Source organism: Gavialis gangeticus, unplaced genomic scaffold (genome assembly GCF_001723915.1).
Source record: "Gavialis gangeticus isolate Ggan-Ray unplaced genomic scaffold, GavGan_comp1, whole genome shotgun sequence".
Taxonomy (NCBI): Eukaryota; Metazoa; Chordata; order Crocodylia; family Gavialidae; genus Gavialis; species Gavialis gangeticus.
This window is the reverse complement of record NW_017729011.1, coordinates 17294990-17308173: the sequence shown is the minus strand read 5'-3', so window position 1 is coordinate 17308173 and position 13184 is coordinate 17294990. Positions and strand designations below refer to the sequence as shown.

General features: G+C 47.3%; 1 protein-coding gene across 1 annotated transcript in view; it reads left to right on the top strand.

The window, feature by feature from the left end:
* Positions 1–13184, top strand: part of RAPGEF1 (Rap guanine nucleotide exchange factor 1) — an 80721-nt gene that overhangs the window by 56579 nt on the left and 10958 nt on the right. Inside the window, exons 11-17 of the mRNA XM_019510300.1 lie at positions 3377–3465; positions 4321–4432; positions 6014–6089; positions 9177–9261; positions 10798–10890; positions 11783–11968; positions 13070–13154. Coding sequence (XP_019365845.1) covers positions 3377–3465; positions 4321–4432; positions 6014–6089; positions 9177–9261; positions 10798–10890; positions 11783–11968; positions 13070–13154 — 726 coding nt within the window. The remainder of the gene's footprint in view (positions 1–3376; positions 3466–4320; positions 4433–6013; positions 6090–9176; positions 9262–10797; positions 10891–11782; positions 11969–13069; positions 13155–13184) is intronic.

Here is a 13184-nt window from a genome sequence, read left to right as displayed (position 1 = left end):
TTTTCCACCTGTCCATCCATCTCAGAGCTCTGACCTAGCGGTGCCAACCACAGCCAGCCAGTCACCAAGCACTGTGGATGTGCCAAACTCCTCTTCTCAGGAGAGCAGCTTTAACGGGAATGCTCCTGTCTGCCTTCCTTCTGAAACCTCTTTCACTGATTCTCTCCAGACGTCTTCGGTGAGAATAACCAAAGAGATAATACACCTTAACACAAGGCTGTGTTTTTTTTTTAAATAATGTCTCTTGTATTAATGCCCGTTTTAGCATAACCCACGTGTGACCTGAACCGGCTTGTGTGTGGTGTGAGCAGCGAGACCATTTTCTAGTTGAGTGACAGGTCACAAGCAGCAACGAACAGAAGCAGGTTGCAGCATTAGCACTCCCAGGACACTCTCACTCTAAGATACAGTGGGGGTGGATGAGGAAGGCCGAGAAATTCCTGGATTTGTCTCAAAACGTTGTGGTGTAAGTTGGAGGAAGGGAAAGGCAGAGATTTTTAAGAAAAAGTTGTGCAAGATGTTGGTTTCTGAGCACTGGTCCATGCTCTGTCATGGATTATGTTGGGCTTTTGTCACAGCTGCTCCAGACACTCTGCCCCTGCCTTTGCAGTGAGCCTCTGCTCCAGTTATCAGTGTGATATAACTGCCTGCCTCTCCCATGCATCTGTGCATAGCCTGCTGCTGACTTGAGGATTTAAATGCTGGCCTTCCTTTTGCAAGATGCCTGAGGTCCACTGCTGGCGAGAGGGCTTGCTGTTGAAGGGGACGTGTCAGCACGCAGAACTGCTTAGCTCATTCAGAGATACTAGTCCAATAAGCTGATACAACTGCCCAAACAGGGTGGGTGTCATGAGTTTTAGTTCCTAAATCTGTTGAATGTGCAGGTTTGCACATTGTAGCTGCACTTTTGAACAAATTATTTTCAGAGCAGTTCCTCCTTCACAGGCCTGGGAAGACCAGAATTCAGGATTCTGTGTTTCCTGCCCCAAAAACTGATGAAGTCGAAACAGTCAACACAGTGCCCGCAAGGAGTGCTCAACCGTTTGGAGCAGGGGACACGTTCCTTAATTCAGGGATTGTCAAGTCATTGCAAAACCAGTTTTCAGGTTCTGCTTCATTAGTCTAGTGGTGGCAGGATGCTATTCAGGGTACAGTAGCCTCCAGTCTGACTGAGTCTTGTATTGTAGGTAGGGTCTCACCTGTGTCTGTAATGACGTTTCCAAGTTGCGTAGCCTGGTTTGAGAGCACAGTGCAGTCTCCTCTTTACTACAAAACTTAGCCACGTTGACTGTGGCTGGGCTGTAGATCATGGTAGCTAGGTTCTGCTGTGGCACAGTTGGGATTTTTTGTTTGAAGCTTTAAGGATTCAACATCTGTATCTCTGAAGTCTGCCTTTGTGTTTTGCTATGTTGCAGTCTCACTTTGAGCCTATGGCTAGCCATCAGAAAGCAGTTGGCTCTGCTCTTCTGCTCAGGGTCTTCTGGATAGTCCTCATGAATTGGAAAATAATAATCTCAGTGAAAACACAGAGCCAACGGACAGTGGTACCAGCCTCCCATCCAAGCCAAGGTTCCCAGTCAGGTTGCAGCAGGTGCTGACAGATCCTCCGTTCCGGGCACTGGCCAGGCATGTTCACTTGCACACATTTCTAACACTGAGTGCTGGGCACGGGGCATGGTCACCTATTTCCTTTCGTCCTGTTTCCCGTAGAGTGAAAACGCCAGTGAGGATGCTGGTGAGGGTGAATACGTCAATCTGTATTCCTCTGGCCAAAGCAACGGGGAACTCCCTCTCTCTGAAGGAGTAAGTAACCTGGAGAAGGCCAAACACTGGGAAGGGGCTGCTCAGTGCATGCGATTCACACCGGGGACAACACGCTCATAAGCCTTTCCTGCATATTGTAGAGGTTCCACGTTTCTTCCAGTGAACAGACCCCTTTGCTGCTTGCCCATCCTTGGTTTTCTGTGTGCAGGGGAGTCTTGATTTGGATGAGGAGTGGATGGCACTTGCTTAGCTTTGGAGGTTGTAGTGAACATGTTAAGAACACAGGGGCTGCATTTCTTTCTGAGCTCTTCCATGTGCTTTGCTATTTGTCTAGAGCTTCTTGCAGGAGAGTGTTTTTTCCAGAAAGCTACAATCTGGGAGCTGTGCAGCAGCCTTATCAGTGCTAGTTAGGTGCTTCTATTTATAACTGCGTTGGCTTTATTTTTTTTAATTGAGCCTTGTGTTTATAAAGTGCTGTCACCTTGGGCATCCCATATTAAACCTTATAGACACAGATTGTTCCCTTCTCCTCTGCACAGAGCATATGTTAGTCATTTCCTGCAGCGGGCAGGTGCCTGTGAGTGCTTTTACTAGTTGACTTCTATATGCCTCAAGAGATGGGGCTCCTCTCTGGTCTCTTCAGTAGATAGATCTGGGTATCTTCTGCTCTTGTAGATAGTTGAGTTAGTTCTTACCTTTGAAAATCAAGGACTTGACAGCATTTTTCACTGCACATAGCTCAGCAAAATGCTGTAGGTACTTCAGAAGGCCAGACTCAGTGGTACATTTTCAAGGCTGAATCTGAATTGTAGAAAGGTGGCATGAGTTCTCTAGGTTTGGTGTGTTGAACATCCAAAGATCACTTGGAAGGGTTTTAAATAGCAATAATCTACAGCACTGTAGGGTTAATGCTCTCGTTTGTCATTCATGGTCGTTTTCCTCCTTAATAAATGGCTAATGTAAGATGCTGTGTGTTTTTTTTTCCTTTGAACTCTCTACCTGCTGTTACATGCCGAATGTTCAGATTGTTCTGCTTTCTTAGATTAGCATCATTTCCACAGCAGTGCATCACAATGTGGAAGCATTGTGTCACTGTCTAAACTCCTCGGAGAGAAAAGAGGCAGGGAAGGGGAGGCCATTATTAAAGCCACATACTCTGACAGGCTGGACTTTGTGGGGCAGCTGTATGTGGGGAGGAATTAGTAGGGGAACTGGACTTGAACGGGGATGTTTAGAGCTGGTGTAGAATACACGTAGCTCAACATAAGGCAAGTGCATTTCAACTGCAAGGGCTGATTAAAAAGGTTGAGGGAAGGTTTGTGTAAGATGCATGCTGACAGCTGACTTGTGCATTATATAACGTTCAGCATCATTTCACAGCCTCAAAAGCAAACAATAATAATTACATTAAAGTCTCCAGAGATGCTTCCAAATTTCCTGCCTAATTAAGTTCCACACGGTCCTGGCCCATGGCATTGACTCGCATCACCTTCTAATTGCTCCATAGGAATTGACAATAAAGGGCTTTGTAGAGGCAGCAAGGCTGTGAGTGCGAGACCAGCTGCAACGCAGGGATCCTATGTAGTGATCAAAGGTTTCTTTCTCTTCCCAGGAATCTCCTGCTGTCAAAGACGGCCACTCCAAAGACTCCACTTCAAATAGCAGTGCCACTGGGAAGGAAAGCCGAGACGGTGGTGAGAGGTGGGCTTGACCATCATGTAGAGCTCCCCCTGCTCCGCAAGACAGCAGAGCATCCACAGTGTGATTTTTACCCTTACCACTCCCAAACTAGTCCTATGTTATTTCATGTTTTGCCTCCAGCTGGCTAGACACCATCATGGCTGTTGGCCTGTTATGTTACTCAAGATTAGGGGGAACACAGGACTAACTGAAGAGAATATAAGCCGTGCTGGGCAATTTAACTAACTCAGCGAGCCCAAGAACTGCCATGCTAGTTGCTAGTCCATCTAGTTCTTTAGTCCAACACTGACAGTGTCTAGTCCTAGCTGTTTGAGGGGAGGGGTGCCAGGACCCAAGAATGTCCCCTTTGGCCCCTTCCACACATCCAGAGATACAAAGTACCTGGGCGGGCGTAAAGCCTACAATGTACAAAGAGAAGAGGAGATGAGGGCCTTGGTCACTGCACTTAGAAACCATCCAAGGGGAGGCTCTAGTTATGCAGAATTTCTTCTCCAACATCCCTAAGTTGACAGAATCACTTAGCTTCATGGTTCTTGTGCTGTACATGAGTGAGCAAACAATATGAGGAGATGCTGAAAGGTGCATTCATGCTTCATGCAGCACAATCCTGTTAGCCAGGAATGCAGCCAGATAAGCATTCAGTTCCTGAACGGTTCATCTCAATCATGTCTCCTTTCCTAGGGATGCACAAAGCAATGACCTTAGACCTAGACACTCGGGTTCAGTTGTAGAGGGCACCCCTGTCTTTGGGAGTCTCAGACTTGCCCCACCCTCTGATCTTTGTAGCAAAGGCCTAAACACTGCTTCCCTGCTCGTGTGGGGCAGGACACTGATGGTTCCTTGCTTGTCTTCCAGGCAGCAGATGTCACCAGATGCCTTGGAATCGTCACAGTTGGAGGAGGAGGTAGATGAGCTGTCCCTGATTGACCACAATGAAATTATGGCAAGGCTAACACTGAAGCAGGAGGTACGTGCCTCAAAGAGTCACTTTCATGCTTCTCAGTTTGTGCTTTGATAAAGCCTGATCGACCATGAGTGCAGAGACAGAGAATCAAATGAGCAGCCTGTGTACGAGTTAATAAGAAAATGGAGTTACAGAGCAGTTGCATGCAGCTTCAGGTGCATAAATTGTCTTGAAAGCAGATGAGACCCCAGCACAAAAATGGAACATTATTGAACCAAAAGTTTATTAAAGCCTGGGCACTCTCTCTCTTAAGACTGCCCTGTCCTCATACTCTCCACCACCAGCATGCCGCAGCATCTCAGGTGTGATAGCTGAGAGTCTCAGTATGAGAAACTGAGCACAGATTATTGCTGCTGCCTTTCAAACCTGAAGGATGGGGAATGCTGTTCCAGGAATGCTTTCAGATTCCAAATGTCTAAAAGGCCTCAAAAGTGTGAGCAAGCTATTCAGCAAAGTGGCTGTCCCTGCATTTGAGAAATGGCTCTGTCTGACCCTCTGTGCACTTCCAGACCTCTTTGCTCACTTGATGATATTCCAGCCCAAGCTGTCTCTAACAGAGCTTGAAGGAACACACAAGGTCTTTGAAGCTTTCAGACTATCAAGGGCCAGTCTGGAAAATGGAGACAATATATCATTTGCCGGAACTTATAGGAGTGCTCTTTGAAGAACTGAGGTCAGCAGGAGAGCGCTAGAAGCTATCATTCATTCTTTAAGTGGTACTTTGTGGGCCTTGCCAACAGTTCACCTGAAAAATCACAAGTTTGCATAGAGAAATACTGCAAGGAGCTAGGCACTATTCTAGTCTCTCTTTGCAGGGATATTATACCTGAAGGGTGGAAAACTCTCAAAAATAATGTAATTTCACATGTTTCAGTAGCATGCTGTGCCCTGAATTTATAATATAGGGAGAGGATGCTTTGGTATAGTGATGAAGGGTCCAGGATATGTGTGCGGGGGGGTATGACACTTGCTAGCTCAGTTTCCTGGGTTCTATTCCTGGCCTCTAGATTTGATCAATAATAGCAACACTTGGCCAAATAGTTCCAGAAAATTAAATTTGACACACTCCATTTGAGGGGTTTTTTGAGCCAACTGAGTTTTGAAATTACAGATACTGAAGCACCTTCTGAGTTTCCCTCCTTTCTCCACCCTAAAAAGAAAGGAGGGGAAAAAAGCCTTGGGAAGCTCAACTTGCTAAACTGTTAGTAAAGACTTGCAATTAAAAGTTCCAGAATTGGAAATGCCAGAGCTAAGGCTGAATGCGCAGCCTTCATCCTATAACCAGCAAGGTCTGTGTTAACGTGTTACAGTCTGTTGCTGCCTTTCGTGATCTCTGGAATAGTTGTCAGCATTTCTGCTCCTTGTGCCTTTACAGCGTGATCCAAAGTCAGGTTTAGGTTCCTCTGTATGGGCAACAGAGCTCTCCCACTTGGTCCCAGGATGGGTCTGATTCATGAACCTGTCTCAGCTCGTTCTCTGCAGAGTGAGGTGGACCATACTAGTTAGTGCTGCATTTTAGGTGCAAAGGAATTGGGCTGTACCGAAAGGAGCCTAAGCTATAACTTGTGTCTACTCTCGTTGCAGGGCGACGATGGGCCAGATGTTCGTGGGGGGTCCGGGGATATCTTGCTAGTACATGCAACTGAGACTGACCGGAAAGGTACTGTGTGTGGATTGGTGTAAGCTGAGGGGCGTGGGCAGCCTGGTGTGGCACACTTCTGGGAACCCGGTGAAGCTCAGCAGTGTATAAACTATTGTGTTATGTCATTATATGCAGATATGGACAAGACAGAGCACTGCCTTAATGTGCCTTATTGCAAAGGGGACTATGCTTATCTTTGAGAAAGAGATAAGCCAGATAAGCTCTTGTACATTCAATTCCATGGCAGTGAGGTTTTTAACCCTTCTGTGCCCAGAGACGAAAAACTGTAGGGCAAAGCCTGGTGATACAGCTAGTGCCTGCCTTCCCATGGCATCTCTTTGCCTGCTGAGGAATCCCATTGGGCTGGAGAAGAATAATTGTTATTGAGGGCACAGTGCTCCATGGACTGAATTTTCAGAGTCTAGCATGCACTGTCTTATGCCGCTGCCTTCAGTTCTACATTGGGATGGAGTGAATTTAGTAGTGGGAAGTAAAGGAAGTGGTGTCACTGGGGTGAGCCAGGCACAGCGTGTGTGGGCACTGGGCAGTGCTTCCCTGTACCATTTGCCTGGTGCAGACCAGTTTTGACCTGCAACACCACTTCCTGTTCCAGCCCTGAGGCTCTGGCACTGCCAGCCCCTTCCCACGCAACTGTTCTTTGTCACGCACAAGAGCAGCAGGCTGGAAGGAGACTTTCTTCTCTTTATTCAGGTTCCTAGAACTGCATATCTGTGATCCTGTATGAAAAGATTTAAGAGATTAAGCCTTAACCATCCTATTTGCTACACAAATTATAATGGTTCGTTAATTAATTCTCCAATCCCAGCCCAGCCACACAGAGGGCAGCACTTCTTCCAGACCTGTAACTAGAGTACACTTTTCAGCACTGCTGGAGATGACATCTAAATGCTCTTTTGTTGATGGTCTCAATCAACTGGTCGTCTAGCCAGTGCACCAACCCAATGGACTGCTCAGCCCTCTTACCAAAAGCCTTAATCCTTGTCCATTTTGAACGGACCTCTTTTCTCTACTATACCAGTAAGCATTTGTGTCTGTTGACCAGCCCATGGCAACAAGTGTAGTGAACCTTCTCCCTCTAGAAGCATTCCCCTTATTTTGTAGAGCAGAGGAAAACAATGGAAAAGTGGAATGGATTGCTTATGGGCTCCATCTTAGCCCTGCTCTTCCTTGGAGCTAGAGGAATAGCCTCTTTCACAGCATTTCCATTTTTCAGAGAGTTAATTTCTAGAGGGATGCATCTAGGAGGTGAAAATGGAGAAACCTGAAGGAACCACATGCATTGGTGAGGGCTCCAGGGAGCCTGATAATACACAAACTTGCACATGATAAAAGTAGGCAGCAACATCATCTCCTAATAGCAGTTGTCTCAAGTGTGGGGAAAGGACAGATGCGTGCAGTTTATTTATTGTAAGAATCATCAGACCTCACCCCCCTGTGCTGTGCCAAGCTGGTGGCAGAGAGGAATTTGTGCTATGCCACCCTGGTGTTTGGGAGATGGAAAACGTTAACGACTTAAGCTTGCAATGAGAAGAATTCAGGGCTTGCAGATCAGTTGGCCCAGCTGCACAGAGGGGGATGTTTAAGAGGCTTTTCTTTAAAGATACATTTCTTGGCCAGCCTGAGTGGCAGAGCAGACCCAGCTGTATTACCTCCCATTGTCTCTTGGGCAGAGGACCCAGGATGAATACAGTGCCTTGCCCTAAGGAGCAGTGCTCCTCATCTGTTTCGGTGTCAGTACCAGAGCAAAGTGGAATAAGGGATGAGAGGACTCTCATGGTCTTTCGGAGTCCAGTCTGCAGCCAACTAAGTGCAGGCTTGCTGCACAGGGAGGATTACAGCCAAGCGAGGCACACTGCTCACCTCTGACATATGTACCCATCTGCCCTGCTTTAGAGTTTACATCTGATCATCTTTAATTAAAAGACAGTGGCTTTCCTCTGTTTTAGCAGCAGCTCTTTGGAGCTGTCTGTGTGAGACTTCTGCCAAGTGACACGCTGCAGACAGAAAAACCTGATTGTTGTACTTCATTCCCCCTGGGCCAAACATATTGAGGTTATTCACATGAACAAGTGACTGGGGCTGAAGTTTCTGGCTTGAGGCATGGCCTGCATTTGTGTAGTGTGGGCAGATGTGTAGAAGTCTCCCCGCACAGCTCTGCTAATGCGCCTCAGCTATGCCCCGCAGGAACCAGTCTTGACCCCCAGACCCAAATGGCTTTGCCAGCCTATGTCAGTTCTAACCTAAAACCTCTTTTTCCTGTTGCAGCCACTGTGAATCCAAAGACATTAGTGAGGCCAGCGTGGTTGTTTTGGCTGAGACCATCCAACTAATTTTGCCCATGTTTAAAGAAGGAAGGACTATTCACTGGGCTCACTGTTGAATCTCTTTCCCTCCCCGCTTCTTGCCCCCGCCAAATGAAAGGACATCACAGTCCACACTTCGCAGATCGGTTTCTCACCCTCATTTCTGGATACCTTTCCTGACCGTTTTTCTTTGACTTGCTTTTCCAGCATCTCCAACAAACTTCAGCTTCCCTGTCCTGCTCCCTGGAGCGTGGACAAAGCTGCTGTGGTGGTCCTTTTTGGCCAGTGCCCTTGGTGACCTGCCAGTGCATCCTAAGGATTAGTCTCTGACACCCTTTTGCCAGTGCTGGCAGTGACGGGAACTCTCTCTCTTGTTGGAAATAGTCCATCTTTCTGCATGCTGAACTTATAAGTAGTGAGTACAGTGAAGCCAGTAAGCAACTCTTTTCTTTAAAGTATCACCAGTCTGCAGAGCAGTGTTTGCAATCCTTGTTATTACAGACCCTTAAGATGGTAATTTAAAACCAGGCTCCCAGCATCACAGTTGGGAGTCAGAGCAAGCAGGTAAGGGGAATTGAATTGCTGTTAGGCGTAAAAATTCCCCTGCTGGTAAGAAATAAGAAAACAGTGTTCCCACAAAGCTGGATATCAATTTGCTTTTATAGAAATTTTCCTACTCGTTACCTATTTATTTCCCCTTGATAAAGACGCTGGGTTCACGACAGAGAATGCTCCCTTCTGAACCCAGAGTTGACTGAGGTGTTATTGTCTTTCCCTTCAGATCTGGTGCTGTACTGCGAAGCGTTTTTGACAACCTACAGGACATTCATTACCCCTGAAGAGCTCATCAAGAAGCTGCAGTACAGATATCCTTTCAAATGTGGGATGCTCCTGACCCCTCCTGAGTTGGGAGCAGTGTGCCTGACACTTCAAAGAGAAGGGTGGGGGCAAGACTTAATCAGAGCCATGCTGGCAAGGCAATGTGTCAGATATTCACCCCTGTGGGTGGTATGCAGCTTGTTGACTCCTTATTTAAAGCCTTATTTCTTCACCTCTGCCTTCCACCAGCCTGTGGTTATAAATCAAGGCCAAGTGGTTTATCATTCACTGGAGCTGGGCTCAGAGTGGGGTTCTGATCCTAGCTCTGAGTCGCTGCATCATTTTGAGCTCATCAGTCACCATCTGTGCCTCAGCTCCCATCCTGCGGAATGTAACCACAATAATGACTTGCCTTCCTAGAGATGTTGTGAGGGTTCATTGTACCTCTGTGAGCAGCTCTAAGGAGGATTGCTCAGGCCTGTCACTATTTCCACCACTCTCTCACTACCAAGAAGGGCAGAATGCAAGAGAACGTCCCCTTTGTGTTCTAGTTCCAAGATGTGAGGCTGATTCCGGGTACTGTATCTATGGCCCTTTACCTACTAGAAGGTAGGCCGGCAGTCATGTTTGCTGCCATGTCCACAGAGTGTTCCCTGTTGAGCACTGAAGACTAGAATTCCCTTCCCTTGGCTTCTTTCCCATAACTTCTGTCTTTGCCACCAGCTCCGAGCTACGACACTTTGCAACAGAGGCAGTGAAAACGCCTTGCGGGTTTCCGTCTTGTAGCTCTGCATCCAAGCAGCCTGTCAAGCTTCCTGGAGTTGCGGCTCATTGCTGCCATCTGCAGCAGAGACGATATTCCGTCTGCTCCTGCTGTGATTACTGTTAATTGGACACAGAAAACCTCTCCTTATGCTGTAGTCAGCAGTGAAAATACCCACTCTGGGGAAGTGCTGGGCACAGGTAGCCAGAGCTTGGAGTTCTGGGCTCCATATCTCTCCCTCTGTCTGCTTTAATTAGTTTATGTTTAGATCCTTGCCGCATCCTTGCATGTTGGAAATCTTCTCGACCCATGCTGGCCCTCGAGGTATTTCCCTAGTAGTAATCACTACAGCCATTGTTCTTCAAGCTGCAAACTAGGAGGTCTGCACGCCATATCCGTTATCCTTAGCAACTGATGGAGTGAGTGCATATTTTATGGAAGTGCTGCTTGCTGAGGGAATGAGAGACAAGGATCGGGACTTGAGAGCTGCTGTTACAAGTGAGACCAGATGCTGCAGTTAGCTGAAGGGCTGTGATAGTGCTAGCACTCTGACAGCTTATTTAATTGTCACCTTAGAAGTAACGGTTTCAGGGCACATCATCTCCGCCATCTATTACTGCAACCACAAGACCCTTTCTCATATTTGCAGACTGTATTACTCGGTACAGGGCCTTGTTAGTGTTTCTCTCTCAGAAATTGAACACTGCCCTCAGTCGTGGCAGATCATAATGCTCCTTTGGGGACACGCATCAGGGCACGTATCAAAGGTGCCACCAGTGGCCCTGGCTCTACTGAGTTTATTCTTTAACTCATGACTGACGTATGAGAAATTCTGTCACTTCCCAGACACGTTTAAGAAGCGCGTCAGCAAGAACACGTTCTTCGTGCTGGTGCGAGTGGTGGATGAGCTGTGGTGAGCATCCCTCTTGCTTTGTTTTGGGGTGGTTGACAGAGGTAGCAGGACTAGAGCTGTGCCACTTCTACATGCCGCATCATGTATATCAGATCTGTGGTGGGAGACCTGAAATGGCCTTCCCCAGTTCTGTGCTGGCCATGGGGCACCTTCACTGGGACTTTAATGTGTCAAGGTGTTTTCTCAGTGTCTCTTTCTGACTTAAAAATAAGCAATAAAATAGGTATCTTTTAAAGGAAGAAGAGCTGACAAGAGGAGGAGCATGTGTGACGGGTTCCATTCTGCTTGTGGGCAAAGCTGTTGGACAGTGTACTGAGCTAACAGCCTTGTAGGCCAGAGTCCAAGGGAGAGATTTTTAAGAACACCTCTCATTGTACCTCTCTCTGCCTTAGCTGTGGGCTTATTTTGCTGCCATGCAGGAGTCCTAGGCTTGATACTGGCTCAGGACTTTGGTCCCTTGTGGAGAGACTGGGGCAGGGGAGAAAAAGGTGAGGTGAAGCAGGTTGTACATCATGAGAGACCACTGAGCAATGCCCAGCAAGTGGGCTGTAGGAGCTCCAGTCTCCAAAAGGAGTCTGGTTCATATAGCAGTATCGTGAGTGAAGGTGGACAACATGTCTAGCCTGCCAGTGAAAATGTCAAGGACAGCTTCTCAGAACTGTGGGTGTGGGGAAGCTTAGCATGCTGAATGGAAAGACCAAGCTATTATAAGGAGTCCATTTTGGGGAGGCACAGCAGATGTTGATCATTTTATTCTTAAACGTCAATACAGATTTCTGATTTTTCTCATTGATGAAAGGTAGCAAGCATTTATTACAGCAAGTAGATAAGAGGATTGTTGTCTGCAGCGCCCTGTGTCTGACCCACCCCCTACGTTTCCCATCTTTCTCAGTTTAGTGGAGTTGACAGAAGAAATTCTGAAGCTGCTGATGGAACTGGTGTTCCGGTTAGTCTGCAACGGGGAGCTCAGCCTCGCTAGGGTGTTACGAAAAAATATTCTGGACAAGGTCGACCAGAAGAAAATGCTGAGATACGCCAACTCCATCAAACCCCTCGCGGCCAGAGGGGTGGCTGCCAGGTGAGACAGTGTTTGAGTCCCGTTGCAGCCCTCTCTGAGGGGTGACTGTCCTCATGCTGCACGTAGGACAGGGCAAAATCAGTGTCATGCTCTGAACAGGAGCAACAGGAATGTTGCTCCTCATTTCAGCGCAGTGACCAATCTTCACCTACCTGTGCCTGCCCAGCCCCTCACACATATGTACTCTTTCCATCCAGTCTTGGTTTCCTAGGCATGCCCTGAATTTGCCTGCCTGATTTGGGAGCTGTTGGTGAAACCTGCACTCAAAGATTGAGCTCCTGGTCAGGAGCTATGTGAACACTATCTGTATGGCAGTGAAATAACCTGAGCCTTCAGCAAATGAAGAGGGACGTGTCTGTCCTTCTTCGGTTGTGCAAGGGGAGAGGGCACAAGTCAGAATTCTCACACAGATGGATGGAAGGAGGCATGAGTGTGGCATATTGCAAGTTCTTGCAGCAAAGCCTAGGAGGCCAAAATGCAACAGGCCCATTGGCTTCCTCAGGCAGGGGGATGTTTCACGCATCTGCCTTGACCCAGGCAGTGACCTGTCATGTTGAATTTCAGGCCCTGTGGCATCATGTAAATGGTCTCCCAACTCCAAATGCTGGAGAGCAAAATTTGTCCGGCTCCTTGTAGCTGAGGAGAGGAGCAAACAGCATGTTCTTGGCTCTGTTTGAGGAGCAGAAGGGCTTGCATGCAGAATTCCCTGAAAGGACAGGGGTCCTGAGATTTTACAGCTGCAGGATAAAGGGAAGTGGAAAGGGTGCAGTAAATATGATGACATGGAAACCTACTGTTCATAGGGAAGTCGTGCTACTGGCTGTGTGCACTCAGGATAGTAGTGCTCCTCTCCTCTGCAGGGATGATCTTTTATAAAAAGTCTAGTCCATTTCCAGTGTGGAAATGTGGCTGTTTTTGGGGACACACTCATGTGCAGGTGATTTAACACAGAGGAGGTCTGGTCACTCTCATACTTGATTTCTCTCTGTTCCATTGACTTCCCTGACAGGGAATGAAAGCTCACTAAAGCAAATGATATAAAGGATCCAAGGTGAATCAGGGTTTCATTAGTTATTACCTTTCACTCATTGTCTTCCACAGGCCAGGAACCCTACATGATTTCCATAGTCATGAAATAGCTGAGCAGCTGACTCTCCTGGATGCCGAGCTCTTCTATAAAATAGAGGTACAGAGAGGAGGGATTGGGGCAGTGGGA